At 52.9% G+C, this 17,753-nt stretch overlaps 1 protein-coding gene across 6 annotated transcripts in view; it reads right to left on the bottom strand.

Moving 5' to 3' along the window:
- The window catches only part of RAP1GAP2 (RAP1 GTPase activating protein 2), a 445,551-nt gene that overhangs the window by 408,190 nt on the left and 19,608 nt on the right, over positions 1 to 17,753 (bottom strand). For 2 of the 6 annotated variants that reach the window (XM_004267040.4, XM_033423227.2), the window contains exons 1-2: positions 5,221 to 5,340; positions 2,077 to 2,112 (exon numbers count right to left, since the gene is read on the bottom strand). In XM_004267040.4, the coding sequence (XP_004267088.1) occupies positions 2,077 to 2,112; positions 5,221 to 5,264 (80 nt within the window). In that variant the 5' untranslated portion in view covers positions 5,265 to 5,340. Of the gene's footprint in view, positions 1 to 2,076; positions 2,113 to 2,464; positions 2,483 to 5,220; positions 5,342 to 17,753 lie in introns of those variants that run through there. The other 4 variants (XM_033423226.2, XM_033423229.2, XM_049702100.1 and 1 more) reach the window with 3 other exon arrangements.

The following is a 17,753-nucleotide window of genomic DNA, read 5'->3' as shown; positions in this document are numbered from 1 at the left end:
CCCCTTGGGTTCCCTGAGGCACCTGGGATTTTTTTCCATAAACTCCATCTTTTGCTTAACCAGATTACACTGGGTTTTTGTTTCTTGCAATCAAAAGAATCTTAACCAAGTGCAAATAGGAACACAGTCCTACACACTGTCCCAAACAACTCTCTCAACACCACCTCCCCAAGGCCTAAGACCTCAGACTGTCCCCCACACACCCAGAGAGCCCACTGGGGTCCCAATCTCAACACTGGCCCATGCCCCCAGCCCTTCACTCCACCTTGTAACTAGTTCCTTTGCAGGTTACATGTATCATCTTTACTAGTTAAAATAAAAACAAACAGGCCCTCAATAAACGCTTGTGAAATTGAACTAGATGTCCCAAGACGGTACCAAAAAAACCCACTCCTACTACTCTACACCCCTTAGTAACTCAGCTTCCTACCTAGCAACTCATGCAATACGCAGATAGGAAGCTCTAGGAAGGCCAGACATCGCTGTGCCCACTGGACAAAGGATACAGAAACTGAAGTCCAGAGAAGTTAAGTGTCTTGCCCAAGAGTGACTTGCCCTAAACGCTGGACTGCCCTGATGCACACCCCCCGCCAATCAGCACAGGCACAGACAGGCCCATCGTCCCGCCCCATCTTTAAGAGCTACTTTCGAAGCTACCTCCTCCTGGCAGTCTTCCAAGATTGCTCCCACTACATCCCTGGCATCAACTCTACAGAGAGACTGAAAGCTCTCAGAGGGCAGGGACAGTTTTCCATCCATCCCTGCCCTGCTAACTGCCTACCCTCACCCTTCTGAGCAAAACAAACCTGAGTGGGAAGCTTCCTTGTTTTGACACCCCCCCCCTTAGATGCCAACTCGCAAGACTGGCTGTGCTCTGCCCAGGGAAGTGTACCCAGGGGATGCACAGTCAGTGCTGGCAACTAAATGGCATGGCAGAGAGAGGCCAGCCTGGAAAACCTTTCAGCTGAGATGGGGGAGTTACAAGCAGGGGGGCTGCCTCCAAAGGAGGACACTTAGTAGAGGAATTTTTCATGCTTGAGCCAATTCACGTGTTGCAGGATAATATTCTGAGCTAGTGACCAATGCTGTTTTTCCCTCCTAAAATTTCTCTCCTTTTTAACTCACTTAATTGGAGAAGGTGGTTGGTCAGTACTCATTGCCCGAGGGAGGGATGCAGTTGGGAACCGACTTTTGTTAAGTCTCAAGGGGGGAAGAGGATCCAGGTGCAGGCAAAATGGTTTGGCCAGAAACACAGAGGGACAAGAACGAAGGTGATGAGAGAGGCGCAGTCAGAGGTTCTAGGACAAAGGGGTGTCTGCTCAGGGCTCCCCAGACAGACGAGCAGACACGTGGTAAACCGAGGCAGACAATCAATCCCCAGACCCTGAATCTGGTGCTGGAATTCTCAGAGAGCCTCAGGGCCGGGCTGATCAGGACGACAGATATCTGGTAACAGATGACTCGATGACCAACTGACCACCCACAAACACACACACACTGGGGTGTTTTGCCAGGTCCTAGAACTGTGTGGCACAATTTTCCAGGTAGGTGGGAATGTCAGAAAGACAGCCTGGGACTTCCCTGGCGGTCCAGTGCTTAAGACTCCACACTTCCACTGCAGGGGGGCATGGGTTCAATCCCTGGTTGGGGAAGTCTGCATGCTGTGCAGTGTGGCAAAAAAAATAGCCTCTTGGGACTGGGGCTACAAATATTATATATAAAAATAAAATGGTTACAAGTGATGGAAAATTAAAATATAAAAATTAAAGTGATGGAAAATACAATTATCTTTCTTATACCCTTGAGTTGTGGCCTGAAAGTTTCACTGCTATACACATTTCCACCACACGGGTCCCCCTGCTTGCTTCCCAGCATCTGCCTTTTCCCGGATACTTCGGGAATCAAGAGCCCAGTCCAGCCTCCTCCAAGTCCACAAGCCCCTGGACTGAGACAGAGAATCTGACAAATGCAACAGTCCTGCTCACGTTTTCCACAACCAGGAGGGAAATGAGGGCCCCAGAGGAGCTCCATCTGCCATCACCTCTGACCTTTACGTAACAGGAAGTGGCTACTTACTTGACCTTCAGGCTCGCCAGCATGGTCTTGTCGATCCTGCCAAGAGAAAAGCAAGGGCTTCCGTCAGTGCCAGGGCTGAAGGCTCCCACCTAGCACCTGCAGGGGACAGGTCCCGGGGCCAGCCCAGACCACCAGCCCCGCAGGGCCGTGGACAATGTGGCTTCAGGAGGAAGGAAGTTCTCCTCCAGCCCAGAAAGGGAGGACTTGGGAGCTCTGGGAGGGCCGGAGCCACTCATAACCCAGTGAGATGGGTCCTGTTATTCTCCCTACTTTAGAGATGAGGAAACAGGCTCGGGAGGATACAGTCACTGGCCCAGTGTGGATCCCAGTATCTGACTCCAGACCCAGGGATCTAAAGCACTTTATATGCCATCTCTGCTTTCGTTACCCAAGCTCCGGAAGAGGACTCTGCAACCCAGCCTCATGGGTCACAGCGGCTGGACAATCAATGCATGGATATTTCCTGGGATTCTGCTTTACAAAGATGCCGCAACCTCCAGCACCAGGGACCCTCCTGCTCTGGGAGCTGCCAGTTCCTCTAAGGAGGCATAAGCCACTCCTGAGACAGAACCTGACAGCAGGCGCCAGGGTGCACAGGAGGTGGGGTCTGTCGGGCACAGGAGCTCAGAGCCCGGAAGATCACATTTGCGGCAGACTGTCCCGGCAGCCAGCAACTCCACCCCAGCCTGCGCCTACCCTTGCTGGAAGACAAGGCAGGGCTGCTAGGTTTCTATTTTTACCCTCTGCATATGCCAGCCCTTATGGCTGGTAAAAGAGGCCCCTTCCTCTCTCCAGAGACAGAAAGGTAGGCGAGATTCCCACTCTCTGTCTCCTCTTGTTTAGGGGTCACAAATACCAGGGTCACAACACCATCAGTGTCACCACTGCGCCATGTCATCGTTGCCATTAATGCCACCAAAATCACCACCACCTCCAGGAGGCTTGAAACCCTGGGAAGTTCTTATAGCCACCTCTGCCCAGCAGCTCAGCTCTGCCATGAGCTCCCCATACACGCAACGACTGGGGCCCCAGGGAGGAGGGGAGCTGTGTCAGGGGCCACACGGTGAGGACGCAGAGCTGCCCCAGCAATCACGAGTCAGCACCAAGCCCCTGAGCTGGGGGGTGGGATCCTTCCACCCTGAGTCAACTCCCAGCACCTTCCGATCTCAGTTCCCAACAGCAAAATAAGCCACACCCGCGGTTCCTGGCCCAGGTCCCCCCTCCCAGCTTCTTCCCCACGGGCCCCCTGGGCCCCTTCCTTGGTGATTCCACGAGGCCCCCAGGGGTCTCACTGGGTTCCTAACCCCCTCTGGTATGGAGAGCCTCGTCCTCCCCCATTCAACTCACTGAATGGGAGTAAGGTGGACCCAAGAGCAGATCCCTGCACTCTGCTACAACATCTGTTACCCAGAGCAACCCAACTGGAACCTCTATCAATAAGCCCTTACATTTTATATTTTCCCAAGGAAACTTTTTTAATTCTTACAACATCCCTTTGTTGTGGGTAAGGCAGAAATTCCCCATTTACACATGGAGAAACTGAGACCTGGAGAGAGGAAGTGTCCCATCTGGGCTCCTCAAAGAGCAGAAGAGGAGCGGCGCCTTAACCCAGGTCTCCCAGCATGCCCTCTCACCCTACCACCCGCCACCCGCCACCCACCAACTCTCTGGGTCACACCCTGGGCCACAGCAGCCCCGGTCCCGGGACCCACGTCCACACCTACTCAGTCAACCGGGCTCCCACGGGGGTGTGGCCTCGGAGGGCAGGGTCTATGGCTCGGCAGGGCTGAGATGGGGAGATAGGGCAGCGCTGTGACACTGAGCTTTCCCCTTTCAGGAAACCAAGGTCCCCAGGTGCTTCCGGGTGCCATCTCTCTCCTCCCTCCCCTGCCGCATCCCATTCACTCTCATCACCTTGTCCACCAGTGCTACTGGACGTCCACCCTGGCATCCAACGGAGCTCTGAAAATACCACCCCCAAGACTCTTTTCACCGTCTGGAGTGGACCAGGGCTCCAGGAATCTGTAAGGTAGCCCTCAAACAACTGCAAGATCCCTTCCCTGCTGAAAGCCATCCCCGCACGATAGCCACCCTAACCCTCCAGCCCCACCAGGAAGCTCTGCCATCCCATGTCTTGCAGCCCCTGTGCTCCCTCCCACTCTCCTTCGCCTCTTATGCCCCCCACTACTGGCCACCCAGCTTCCACACCAGGACAGCCCTGGCCACCCTCCCCCCCTCAGCAGTGGGAACCTCTTCTTTGACGACGCTCCAAAGCTAGAAGCTGAAAGGAAACTGATAATGAAAACCACTAGACCCCGTTCCCCAGCTGAGGAGAAGCTGCCGGCAGCTGGTAACCAGAGACAAGTCTTTGACCTCAGTTTCCTCACTTTATGGCCCCATAGGGAGGAAAGAGCCTCTCCTTTGTCCCAGACAGAAACTTAGCAGCAAAAGGTGGCCCAGAGGGTCAGGCGAGAGGCTGGAGCACAGCCCCAGCTGCTCAGACTGGCTGTAGGGGGAGGGCAGGGAGGGGCCCCTGGCGACAGGCCTGCCCGGTCCTCTCACTGCTCACCCCTGAAGAGAGCAGACAGCCCAAAGGCCGAGCAGGCCACACACTCTCCCAGCCATGAAGTCACAGAGATGACCCAGACAGAAGCATAACACACACGCACAGACAAGAGCACACACAGGTACAGAAGCTCCGAGGCGCACACCGGCATCCGCTCAGAAGCGCAGAGTGCACACGTGGCCACGCGTCGGCACACCCACCCAGCCAGGCACACACCTCACACCCGGCCGCACAGACGTGCACACCTAAACACACAGTCCCAGATACACACGTGTTCACAGTCATCACAGATGCACATACACGTTTATGGAAACACATGACACAGAGGCCCACGTTCACCAGAGTCACACTCCCACTGGCTCCAGCTCCGACCTCTGAATTCCCTAGAAGACTGTACCCAAGGGACAGTGAGGAAAAGCCTGGTGCCCCCCGCACAGGATCTTCCATCTCCATCCGCCCAAGCATCTGAAAGTCCTCCGCACTGCTCCCTACAGACCAGGTCACAGCCACAGGCTCAACCGGGCTTCACGGCCAGATTCGCTCCCACCCCTTCACCCTCCCTCCCATCTGTTACCCACCATCCGAAGCCCCCAAAGGAGACGCTGCGCTTCCTGCCAAACATGGCTGTGACGGAGGGGCCCCTGGTCCAGCGATGCCCCCGAGGCTGTTGGCAAGACTGCTGCGGCCTCGGAGCAGCGGGGTCGACAGCCACCGGCAAAGGGCGGGGTGCCCCGCGTGGCACCTCCCCCATTGCCTGCCCCCCAGCCCGGCTTCCTGTGGGTGAGGCCGCGGGGTGGGAGGGGTGTCCTGCCCCCCAGGACGCACCAAGACAGGCAGGGGAGGTCGCAGAGGGCAGCTTCCCCACACCCGGAGGAACCCGCAGCTCCGGAAGGGGCTCGGCCGGCAGATTGCACCACAGCCCGGGTTGGCAGCTCTGCCCCACACAGCCCAGGCTGCCCGGAACCCGAGGAGGCCCGAGGATTACCATGATTGTGCCTGGGAGGGGGAGAGAGACCTGGCTGGAAGGCTCAGGGAGCCCTGCCGACGCGGGCCCACACCGACTCCCTGGGGCTGCCGGAGGCGGGACCTTGGCCTTTCTCCCTCCGCCGTACCAGATAAACCTGCCCCACATGCACACGCGTGTGGACACAAGTATACGTGCACCCACGTGGGCCCAGGGGCGCACACACGTGCACACATATATGCACAGGACCCACGGGTCCACCTAGGCGCATGCGTGCTCACGTTCGTCAGCAGACGCCGGCACACACGTGCACGCAGGTACTGCACACTCACCTGCAGGTGCGTGCAGACGTTTACAAAGACACCTGCACATCCATCTCGTGCACATACAGCTCCCCAAACAAACACACGCTCACACACACATCAACATACGTGCACACACCTAGGCGCACGCTCAGATCGCACACACGCCTACAAGGCGCCCTCACGCACACAGGCACAGGCACAGGCACAGATCTGTACCGCTCAGAGGCCCTTGAGCGTCTAGACAGAGGTCAGCAGTGCTGAGCTCCTGCCGGCAGTGGCAGAGGTGGCAGGTGGCACCGACGTGCACGTCTTTGCCTTTCCCACTGGACCCACAGGCTAGTCCTAATCTCTGTCTGCACCAGTGCTGCCATGCCTGGTACACGGTAGGTGCTCACTAATGAGAGCCCCGTCGAAGAGTGCGGCACATACATACAGCAGCCTAAGGTAGAGGGTCACGGGCGGGGTGCCAGGTCCCCGCCCCTACCAAGCAGTGGAGAAGCTTCCACCATTGGCCTTTCCCACTGGCCCACCTTCCCCGGAGCTGGGAGTCAGATCCGCGCTGTGATGCCAGAGGGCCACCCCCAGGCTGTGGACAAAGGGCACAGGCATTTTTATTTTCTTGACTCCTCCGCTGCAGGGGACACAAGGGGCCTCAGGCCCTACGGGGGCAGCACAGGGTCCTGACCGAGTTCAGGGCTAGGGGTGGCAAGTGTGGGGTCCTGTGTCCCCCTGGCTGCCCAGCAGGAGCCTGGTGGTCCTTGGTTCAGGTTGCACCCTCCACCCTCACCTTCATCAGAAAAGGAAGGATCGAGTGGTTCACTCCCTAGGGTTGCATAGACCACCGGCTTCCCGCTGGACGTCCACTGCACACCCAGATCTGTCACCCCTACTGCACCCACCCCACACTCAGGAGATGCTCAGCAGGTACCACGGACCCCCTGGGTCCTGCCTGTCCTGCATCCTTTTGGCCTCCATCTGAGCAAGACAGCTCTGCGCTCCATCTGCTCCCGGGGGGGACACCTGGCCAGGCCTGGCCAGCCAGGGCTTCACCCTCCTGGCTGCCGTGACTGGTTTGGGAGTGGGCAGGAGACCTAATCGGACCCAGTAGGACTCACTCCCACAATGCTTCCCCCCTCTCCTCCCCAGGGCTGCTGAACCACGGGATGGATCACCAGGGTAAGCCAGAAACGGCCCACAGCCTCAGCCCAGGCGTCACGTGGGTTACTAATAACTAATAACCCACATTCCTTTTGCAAAGCGCTTACTTTTTTTATCAATTAGAGGGAGTTCCTAGTGATCCCATCATTGGAGCACATCATCTGACATGCTTCCATGTGGGAGAGAGAGGAGGGGCTGCCGTCACAGTAAGCTTGGGCACTTCCGGCCTTCCGTCTTATCTATTCTTATCTGTACACACACGTGACCATGTGTGCTTGCTGTCCACCAACATATTCCAGGGGAAGACACAGCTGAGAGATGCTCTGATTCAGGCCCTCATAGTCTGCAAAGACACCCAGATAAAACCCAGGTAGGAGGCCACCTGGGCCAAATGTTCGCAGACCCAGAGGAGACACAGGCCCAAGCCCAAGCATCTGAAGGTCCGAAGGGCAGCCCAAGGACCAGGCAGGGAGGAGCATTTCAAGACCAGGCTGGATTCTCCCACCTTGCGCGGCAGCCACAAAAGACACCAAGTCCTGGGATTCAGACACCTGACCAAGGAGCGGCAAGGGCCTGGCTGCCTCAGCAGGAAGGGCACAGAGCTCACAGCCTGGACTTGAACTTGAGAGTCCAGAAGGGCCGGTGCCGTCTTCGCCCCCCAGAGTAAGGGCCCAGAGCAAGAGAAGGGAAGTTCCCAGGTAGCTTCCAATTTTACCGCATAAGCTCGGGAGGGAGGCGAGAATCATTCTAGAGCCTCATCCACTCTCCCCTCCTCAGTGCTGAGGCTCCCAAGCTTTGGAGCTGTGTGACCTCCAGCAACTTACCTAACCTCTCTAGGCCTCAGTTTCCTCCTCCATAATAGGGAGCAGCTGCCACCAACCTCACAAGATTATAAACGAACGTAAACACGGCACAGGGCTTCCAAACCATTCCCGGAGCTGTTATATGTACTATCGATTATGATTCCACCCCCTCCCTCGGTCCCACGCAGCTTCCAGCTGCCCCTGCTCTGACCCCTCCGTTCTTCTTCTGGGTGGTGGTGGGCAGCGAGGAGTCCATGGCTCTCTGGGAAGGATTGCAAGTCAAGAGAAAAGAGAAGCATGCTGTGTGCCAGGCCCAGCCCTCCTGCCCCACCAAGCACAGCCCAGCTTCCTCCCAAACCTCAGCTGACTCAGCATGTGGGCAGTCAGGGTGGAGATAAGGACAAGCTATGGGGCCAGGGGGGCAGGGGCAGCGCTGTGACTGTGAGTTGACTATGGGTCAGCACTGACCTTTCAATCTCACAACCACCTCTGAGATAGCACCACTGTATCCCCATTTTACAGATGGTGACACTGAGGCACAGAGAGGTTAAGGAACCTGCGTGATGGTGGCAGAGCCAGGTCTGACTCCAGAGCCCAAGTTCTCAGCCACTGTTCTATACAATGATCTGCATCATCGGACCAAACCTGCCCCACTGACTCTGGAACCTACAGAAATGCCCAGTTCAGGCAACGCCCATTTTACAGATGGGGAAACGAAGGCAAAGCTCAGCTCAACAGCCAGGAAAGAACAACAACGAAGCTGGAAGGAGCACGTGCCTGAGTCCTTCTCACCTGAGGTTGCTCCTTGCCCTTCCACAGAGGAACGGCCCACTTTGGGTCACCAAGTCACAATGCCCTGGCTTCCCCGGTGGAGGCCTGTGGGTATTTCTGGTCCAGCTGAGGGAGCAAGTACCAACCAGAGCTCCAACTCCGGGACAGAGCTCCAGGGAACCCAGCCAGTTCTCTGGATTTTAGAGAAACACGGAGCGGAGAAAGCTGGCTGGGATCAGAGGAGGAGAGGCAGCCCAGGTCCCTGCCAGGAGCCCCTCCATCATATCTGCAGTCCCTTGGGGGCAGGAGGGAAGGGAGAGACAGTGTGGTTTCCTCCACTTCGGCAGCTCCGTCCTCGCAGCCACCAGCAGGAGGTAAAAGATGAAACAAGCTCCCTTCCCAGGCGTGGGGATGAGGCAGTTACAGGAAGCTGAGGAAACAGATGTCCTGAGAGAAGCAGGCACTAGATCATTCAGCCTGGATCCTCCCCCACTCCAGACAACATAAGCTGGCATCAGGACCGACCCCGTAAGGCTCAGCTCTCCTCCTATCTCGACCACTGAATCACCTTGAGCAGGTCACGTCATCTTTGGAGGCTTCAGTTGACCTTGCCTCAAAGGGGAGGCTGGATTAGCCTCTGCTTCCTTTATAAACCAGGTGAGGGCAAAGCATAGTGGCAGAGAAGGACCAGGAAAACAGGGTGCCATGCGATTCAGAGCCAGCAGACCCACGCTGGTTGGGAATCTACACCTTGGGATGGAGAAAAAATGACATCTCACATCTGCAATGTGATTTACAGCGCCCTGATCACTTCCCCCCTCACGCTGCCTCAAGGGCTAGACTGAATTTCCCATTGCACAAGTTCTGAAAAGCAAGATGATGACCAAAAAAATTACAAGAGAAGCGCTTGTGAAAACTCGGTTCCAAGAGCAGGACCCCAACATACGACAGTCGTGCAATTTATTCTGATTTGTTCAGTAACGCTATCTACCAAAAGAACTCCCAGCAACACGCGGTTGTGAACTAAAGAAGCTGCAACGTGTACCATTATTTTAAATTATTTTTAAATAATAATAAAGTATTTTTACCCATCAGATAAGTTAAAAAAAAAAAAACCTTGATAATGGTGTGAGGATGTAAGGAAACAGGCACCCCACCATTAGTGTGTAGATATTTGACAAGATCTATTAAAATATGAAGTGCACATACTGTTTGTGCCAACACTTCTGTTTTTAGAGATTTATCTGGGGAATTCCCTGGCGGTCCAGTGGTTAGGACTCTGCGCTTTCACTACCAAGGGCCCGGGTTCAACACCTGGTTGGGGAACTAAGATCCCACAATTTTCATGGCACGGCCAAAAAAAAAAGAAGAAGAAAAAGAGATTTATCCTGGGCTTCCCTGGTGGCGCAGTGGTTGAGAGTCCGCCTGCCGATGCAGGGGACACGGGTTCGTGCCCCGGTCCAGGAAGATCCCGCGTGCCACGGAGCGGCTGGGCCCGTGAGCCATGGCCGCTGAGCCTGCACGTCCGGAGCCTGTGCTCCGCAACGGGAGAGGCCACAAGAGTGAGAGGCCCGCGTACCGTAAAAAAAAAAAAAGAGATTTGTCCTACTGGTAAACTCATACAAGCTGATAAATGATGTTAACTATATCATTGTTTATAATAGCAAATACAATTAGTAACATAAATAACCATCATTTCACGATATTGTGGAACAAGCATACAATGGAATACTGTGTAGCCATTGAAAAGAAGGAGGTAGGATTTATATGTGTTACTACATAAAGATATCCTAAAAACTAAAAAAACAACAAATAGGGGCTTCCCCGGTGGCACAGTGGTTGAGAATCCGCCTGCCAATGCAGGGGACACGGGTTCAATCCCTGGTCCAGGAAGATCCCACATGCCGCGGAGCAACTAAGCCCATGCACCACAACTACTGAGCCTGTGCTCTAGAGCCCATAAGCCACAACTACTGAAGCCCGCGCACCTAGAGCCTAAGCTCGGCAACAAGAGAAGCCACCGCAATGAGAAGCCCGCGCACTGCAATGAAGAGTAGCCCCCGCTCCCCACAACTAGAGAAAGCCCGCGTGCAGCAACGAAGACCCAACACAGCCAAAAATAAATAGATAAAATAAATAAATTTATTTTAAAAATTAAAAAACAACAAACAAAAAGACACAGAACAGGGACTTCCCTGGTGGTCCAGTGGTTAAGAATCCGTCTCCCAATGCAGGGGACTTGGGTTCGATCCCTGGTTGGGGAACTAAGATCCCACATGCCACGGTGCAACTAAGCCCGCACGCTGCAACTACTGAGCCCGAGCACCTCAACTGAGAGCCCACGTGCTGCAACTTAGACCTGACGCAGCCAAAAATAAATAAATAAATAAAATTAAAAAAAAAAAAAGACAGGGGGCTTCCCTGGTGGTGCAGTGGTTGAGAGTCCGCCTGCCGATGCAGGGGACACGGGTTCATGCCCCGGTCCGGGAGGATCCCACATGCTGCGGAGCGGCTGGGCCCGTGAGCCATGGCCGCTGAGCCTGCGCGTCCGTAGGCTGTGCTCCGCAACGGGAGAGGCCACAACAGTGAGAGGCCCGCGTACCACAAAAAAAAAAAAAAAAAAGACAGAACAGCTCATATAATAGGATCTCATTCGTTTAAATAAATATGTAAATTCTTATATATGCCTAGACAATTTCTGGAAGGAAACATAAGCAATGGCCCAAGACTGGTTACCTCTGAAGAATGGGACTGGAACTGGAAATCCGGGGGGAAGAAACTTTTCACTTTATGTCCTCCTGTGCTGCATGATTTTTTTTTTTTTTTTTTTACCAAGAACATGTTATAATTTAAAGAAAAAGTGTTAAACAGATGGTTTGCTAAGAAGAAGAAAGAAGATGAAGGAGAAGAGGAGGAGGAGAGGGGTGGAAGCTACAAACGCTTGTTTCTTTAAAACCTTCTTAAACTATTTAGAGTTCAAACTGACTGCTGATTCCAGTCCTGAGATCACCTCTTCTACCCTGAAGGTAAGTCTGTCTTGCCCCAGAGAGGTAGAACCCAGGTCTCTCTCTCTCTCAGTATCTGACTCCAGATGGTTCTTCCATACACTCTGGTTGGTTTTCTGTGTGTGTTTTGTTTTGATTTTTGGCTGCGCCACTCGTCTTGTGGGATCTTAGTTCCCTGACTAGGGACTGAACACGGGCCCTCGGCATTGAGAGCACAGAGTCCTAACTGCTGGACCACCAGGGAATTCCCCATCCACTCTGCTTTTAAGCATAGTTTGTCTCTCAATCTTAAGTAAGAAAACCCTAAGGAGACCAATATACCACTTTGTTGGAGGAAATTTGACAGCTCACGTCGGAATCCTTACCTTCATGCCAAGAAGCTTCTAGAGTGCAGATCATGGCCAGTTTGGGGATCTGGGTGTTGGTTTTTTTTTTTTTTTTTTGCGGTACGCGGGCCTCTCACTGCTGTGGCCTCTCCCGTTGCGGAGCACAGGCTCCGGATGCGCAGGCTCAGCGGCCATGGCTCACGGGCCCAGCCGCTCCGCGGCATGTGGGATCTTCCCGGACTGGGGCACGAACCCGTGTCCCTTGCATCGGCAAGTGGACTCTCAACCACTGCGCCACCAGGGAAGCCCTGGGTGTTGGTTTTCCATGGGTATGTCAAGCCTGTGAAAATCCATCAACCTGCACACTTACAACCTGTGCACTTCTCTGTATGCATATTATGCTTCAGTAGGAAGTTTTTTTTAATATGCATACCTTTTGACCTAGAAATCCCAAGGGGAAAAAATCAGAGCTGTGTGCCAGGTTGTACTTTTGAGGGTCTCCAGCTCATTGTTGTCATAACTATGAAATGCTGGGAACAATCTAAATGTCCAACAGTAGGAGTAGGTTAGAGAAAGACAACAGCTCTCAACAATACAGTTCATCTCAGCCAACCAACCACAGGTAGAAAATATTCGGGGAAAAAAATTTCCATAAAATTCCAAAAAGCAAAACTGGAATTTGCCATCCTGGCAACTATTTACGTAGCATTTACATTGCATTAGGTATTATAAGTAATCTAGACATGATTTGAAGTATATGGGAGACCTAAGTGACCATCAACATATGAATGGATAAAGACGATGTGGTATATGTATACAATCGAATACTACTCAGCCATAAAAAACAATGAAGTTTTGCCATTTGCAACGACTTGGTGGACCTGGAAGGTATTACACTTAGTGAAACAAGTCAGACAGAGAAAGACTGTTACCATTTATATTTCAAATCTAAAAATAAAACAAAGGAATGAGTATAAGAAAACAGACTCACAGATACAGAGAAGAAACCAGGGGATACCAGTGGGGAGAGGGAAGGTGGTGGGGGACAAGATAGGGGTAGGGAATTAAGAGGTACAAACTATATTTTATAATAAATTTAAATGGAGTATAATCTTACATTAGTTTTTAATTTAAAAAATAAAGTATAAGGGAGAATGGCGTAGGTTATATGCAAATGCTACACCATTTTATATAAGGGACTTGGGCATCACAGGATTTTGGTATACTGGAGGGGAGCGGGGTGGGGGGTAGTCCCAGAAGCAATCTCCCAAGGATACTGAGGGACGACTGCATATGTGATGCCAGGGCAAACAAGGTACAGTAAGTCTCTGAATAGAATGCGACAGGCGAACTAATATGCTCAGGACTATATTGTTCAGGAGGTGAGATTAAAGATCATGATTTTTTTCTTCTTTGTGCTTTCCTGAACTTTCTAAGTTTTCTGAAATAAGCAGGGTTTGCTTTTACAATTAGAAAAACACAATAAATGCTATTTAAAATAACGACAAGGAAAAGGAAGTAAAAGGAGGCAAGAAAGGCGACAGGCTCAGTGTTATAAAATAGTGGTTCTCACATGCTCCAGGTGTGAGACCCACCCGGGGCTTGAACAGCATGGGTTCAAACCCCAGCCCTGCTGCTTGCAAGCAGTGTGAACTTGGGCAAGTTCCTCAACCTCTCTGTGCCTCAGACCAGACTCCCCATCTATAAAATGGGGATACTAGTGGTACCTACCTCACAGGGTTGTTGGGAGGGGTATAGGAGTTAATACGTGTTACGCCTTCAGAGTGGTGTCTGCCACAGATCTATACACCTGTTAGCCAGTGCAATGGCTAAAATTCAGATCCCATCGTTGTGGGGTGGGGTCATGGAATCTGCATCTTTAACAAACTCCCCAGATGATTCTAATCCAGTGAGAAACACTGGAATGAAATCCACTAGGATACTCCCATTATCTTTGGTGGCCCTGGAGTTATCTGTAGGGAAGCTTCGGCACTAGGAGCTGTCCAAAGGAGATCACAAAGCCAGCTCTTCGCTCTCCCCCATTCAGCTGTGTCACTCCCCACCCTCCCCTACTACTGCAGAGCCTCACCTGGATACTTCCCTCCCCAGGTGGAAGAGAAGGTATGTGTCGGCGCCCTCTACAGGTAAGTCTGGGTAGTGCAAGGAGGAAAAGGGGGCATCTTCTTGCTTGTATTTCTAGGATGGCAGCCATACTGCCCCCTGGCAAAAGGGATTGAGGGATGGAGGAATTCTCTGTATGGCAAGAGATAAGTAACAACCACCTGGTGTCAGAGCACATGGGTTCCAGCCCTGATTCTGACGTTAAATGTGGCTGTGGGGACATCGCTTAAACTCCCTCTGCCTCACTTTGTTCATCTATAAAGAAAAACTGCCAACATTTCTTGAGTATTTCCCATGAACCAGTTACGCCATGATTTCATTTCATTTAATCCTTACCATAACCAATTCCTCCATCCTGGTGAGGAAATGGAGCCTCAGAAAGGTTAAGAGATGTGCCCAAGGTCACAGGGCTGGCAGGTGGCAGCAGCAGAATTCAAACACAGAGCCTCTGCTTTTAACAATTCTGCCATTTCTATAGAGAATGAGGGCAGTGCTAGATGTGAGATACAGCCAGGCTGGGCTCCAGCAAACCCCTAGATTTCCCCTGGCTCCCTGCCAATGCCCAGCTGAGGAGTACCCCAACCTGGGCCAGGACAAGGAAAGCCTGAGATTCCTCCCTGGGCCTGGCAAGCCAGGCTGGGGACCCATTCTTCTGGCAGATGAACAATGACTCAGACGGAGGCAGGCAGGGGGCACAGAGAAAAGGAGGGAGCTACACACAAAAAAAGGCCTGCACCTCAAACACAGCATATTCACTTATCCTGACTTCCCTGGATAAAGATGGGGGTCCTCGTGGGATCTGTGCCTCCAGACCCAGAGGAATCCTGCTGGAGCCCCAGCTTCGTGGCATCTCCACCAACCCTGCCCCTTGCCCCTTTGAAGAGAGCAGGGCTGACTTAGAATCACATAATAAAAGGAGACAGAAAAGGCCTTTTCCACTCAGGGTCCCCTCTTCTTTCCCCATCACCAGCCCCACCCTCGGAAGGACTCTGCACAGGTAGGTGCCTCCTGTATTACATGAGAGTTGGGGGTGGAACTGGGGCTGGAACCTGCAGCTCGGTGAAAACCTGGACCAACGCCTTACCTGAGGCCAAGGGGATCCGTGGGTAGAAGTGTAGTCACCGCTAAATAACCCAATGAGTACGAAATGACCCAATACATACTGACGGTGTTCCCACTTTCTAGATGGAGAAATTGGGGCACAGAGGGACTAAGTAATTAGCTCAAGGTCACACCCCAAAGAAGTGACTGTGGCAGACTGTATTTTCCAAAGATGGCCCCACCATCCCATAATATATCCCCATTCCACATGTTCTTCTTACCCTGTGACATTAACACCCCTCCATTAAGCGGTGGGGTACACGTTCCTCCCTCTTGGATCCTGGTGGATCTGTGATTCTGGCAGAAGGGAAGCTGCATCATTTCCCAGGCCAGGTAAGAAAAGGTGAAATAGCTTCTGTCTGGCTCTTTCTTGCCCCTAATCCAGCCAGCACACTGTGAGGAAGCCCAAGCTAGCACACAGAGGGGGCACACAGAGAGGCCTGTGTGGCGAGGAACTAAGACCTCATGCCAACAGCCAGCACCACATGCCAGACATGTGAGCAGCTGAGCCTTCAGACAATCCCCGCCCCTGGACTTTGAGCCACCCCAGAAGACAATGGCAGAGCAGATACAAGGATCCCCACAAGCCCTGCCCAAGCTGCAGATTCCTGAGCAAAATAAACAACACTGTTGTTTCAGGCCATAAGCTTCTGCACGGTTTATTATGCAGCATCAGATAACCAGAACAGTGAACCCAGCGAAATGACTCCAGAGCTGTGTTCCCGGCCACCCTGCAGTGGTCCCTGCTGGGAAAAACAATGTAGAGAAGGGGTATAGAGCTTAGGTCTGGAGTCAGACATACCTTCACGTGTTCAATCATTCATCCATTCATCGAATGGTTATCACATCCCTACTTTGTTCCAGGCTCTCTGATAGTGCTGAGGGTATTTCAGTGAACAAGACAGACAAATCCCTGGGGGGACTAGGGGTGGAGAGGTGGAGGACAAGAGAGGGATAACTTTACAACAGGTATTTACAATAGGGTGATGTGATCCAAAGGGGAGTGGGGGTGGGTGGGGAACTCTGTTTAGAGGGGATGATCTGAATCGGCCTCTCTGAAGGAGAGACTGTAAGGATGAGACGGATGCAGCTTTGTGAAGAGTGGAGGGCACGGCAACAAGTGTCAAGAATAGACCCAGATTCATGTCCTGGCTCCACTACTTACTAGCTGTGTGACCTTGTGGAAGTGACCCAGCCTCTCTGAGCCTCCACTGCCTCATAAGATGGGGATGCTTTCATAACCCACCTCATAGGATTGTTCTGAGGAGCCAAGGAGCTAATACATGTAACTTGTGAGTTCAGGGACTGGCACAGGAAGAGCTCCATAAATTTAAATGATTATGCTGAGGCCAAGGCTGCCAGTGGGATGCCTGGAGCCTCAGAGACCATTCTGCTCCCCATCAGAAACTGCCAGGCATGGCTACGAGGGAAGAGAATATGGACAGTGGAGGATGGGTGAAGTGGATGGGGGTGCACGCACCTCCCTGAAGATGCTTCTGCCACCCGCTGCAGCCATCCTGACTCATCTCCTCCACCCAGGGCTCACCCACTCATCACCCTCAGCTCAGAGCTCGAAGGATGGGGCTGGAGGTCGGACTGGTTGTCTCTCCCCAGGCCCCACCTGAACAGCAGTGGGCACCCACACAGCCAGTGGGAGAGAAGCAATTTCCTCAAGTCAGAGGGAGGGACAGGGACAGGAATCCCAGAAAGAGGGCAGAGCTGGGCAGGGCAGAAGACTTAGGGGCCTCAGGGGGCCAGGAAATCCTGCTGGGTAAAATGTCACCAGCCATCAGACCTGCACACCCTCAAGGACCCTGGAGAGCGCCAGGTCACGGCCAACTCACACACCCAGAGAAAAGAAAACGAATAAGCCGGGGCACACCACAGTGCACACAGAGACATGCTCAGAGGACCACAGGTAACCACACAGACATGTGCAGACACAGTGATCCAGCAACACGCCCTCCAGGGACCCACGTGTACAGATGCGCACACGCGCACAGGTGTGCCTCACTGTGCCTGTCTGCCTGTCACTCCCCCCCAGCTCTTGCTCTCTACCAGTCATCTAATTGGCAGGGTCCCCCAGGTGCCCATACCTGATGCCACCCAGCCTTGGTAGGGCCCAGCTAGCGCACCCAGCATGACCCAGGAAGGAGGCTGACAGCCCTGGATCTGAACTAGGGAAGGGGGTGGAACACCAGCCAGCCCGGAGATCAGGAGCAAGTTCAGAACCCAAACCAGGTCTCAGGCCAGGCTCCCCAGAGCACAATCCTTGCCTCGGTGTCCCACCTGCCTTGGGAGCCCCAATGGCCACTTGGCATTTTGAGAAGATAGAGTGGAATCTCTTTCTAACTTATCTATAAGGCCTAAAGCGTGGTGGCAAACACAGTAAAAAAAAAAAACAAACAAACAATGACAACAACAAAAAGAAAGTGTAGCACGGCAGACTGAGATCAGACATGATCCAGAACTTCTCACTAGAGAAGCACCAAAGCATTGAAAAAGGTGCAGGCAAGAAGAGAGTGTCATCTGGCTCTTAAAAAAAAGGGGGAGGAGG

The sequence above is a fragment of the Orcinus orca genome, chromosome 19 (assembly GCF_937001465.1).
Source record: "Orcinus orca chromosome 19, mOrcOrc1.1, whole genome shotgun sequence".
Classification (NCBI taxonomy): Eukaryota; Metazoa; Chordata; class Mammalia; order Artiodactyla; family Delphinidae; genus Orcinus; species Orcinus orca.
The sequence above is the reverse complement of the archived record's forward strand: the minus strand, read 5'-3'. Positions and strand labels throughout refer to the sequence as shown.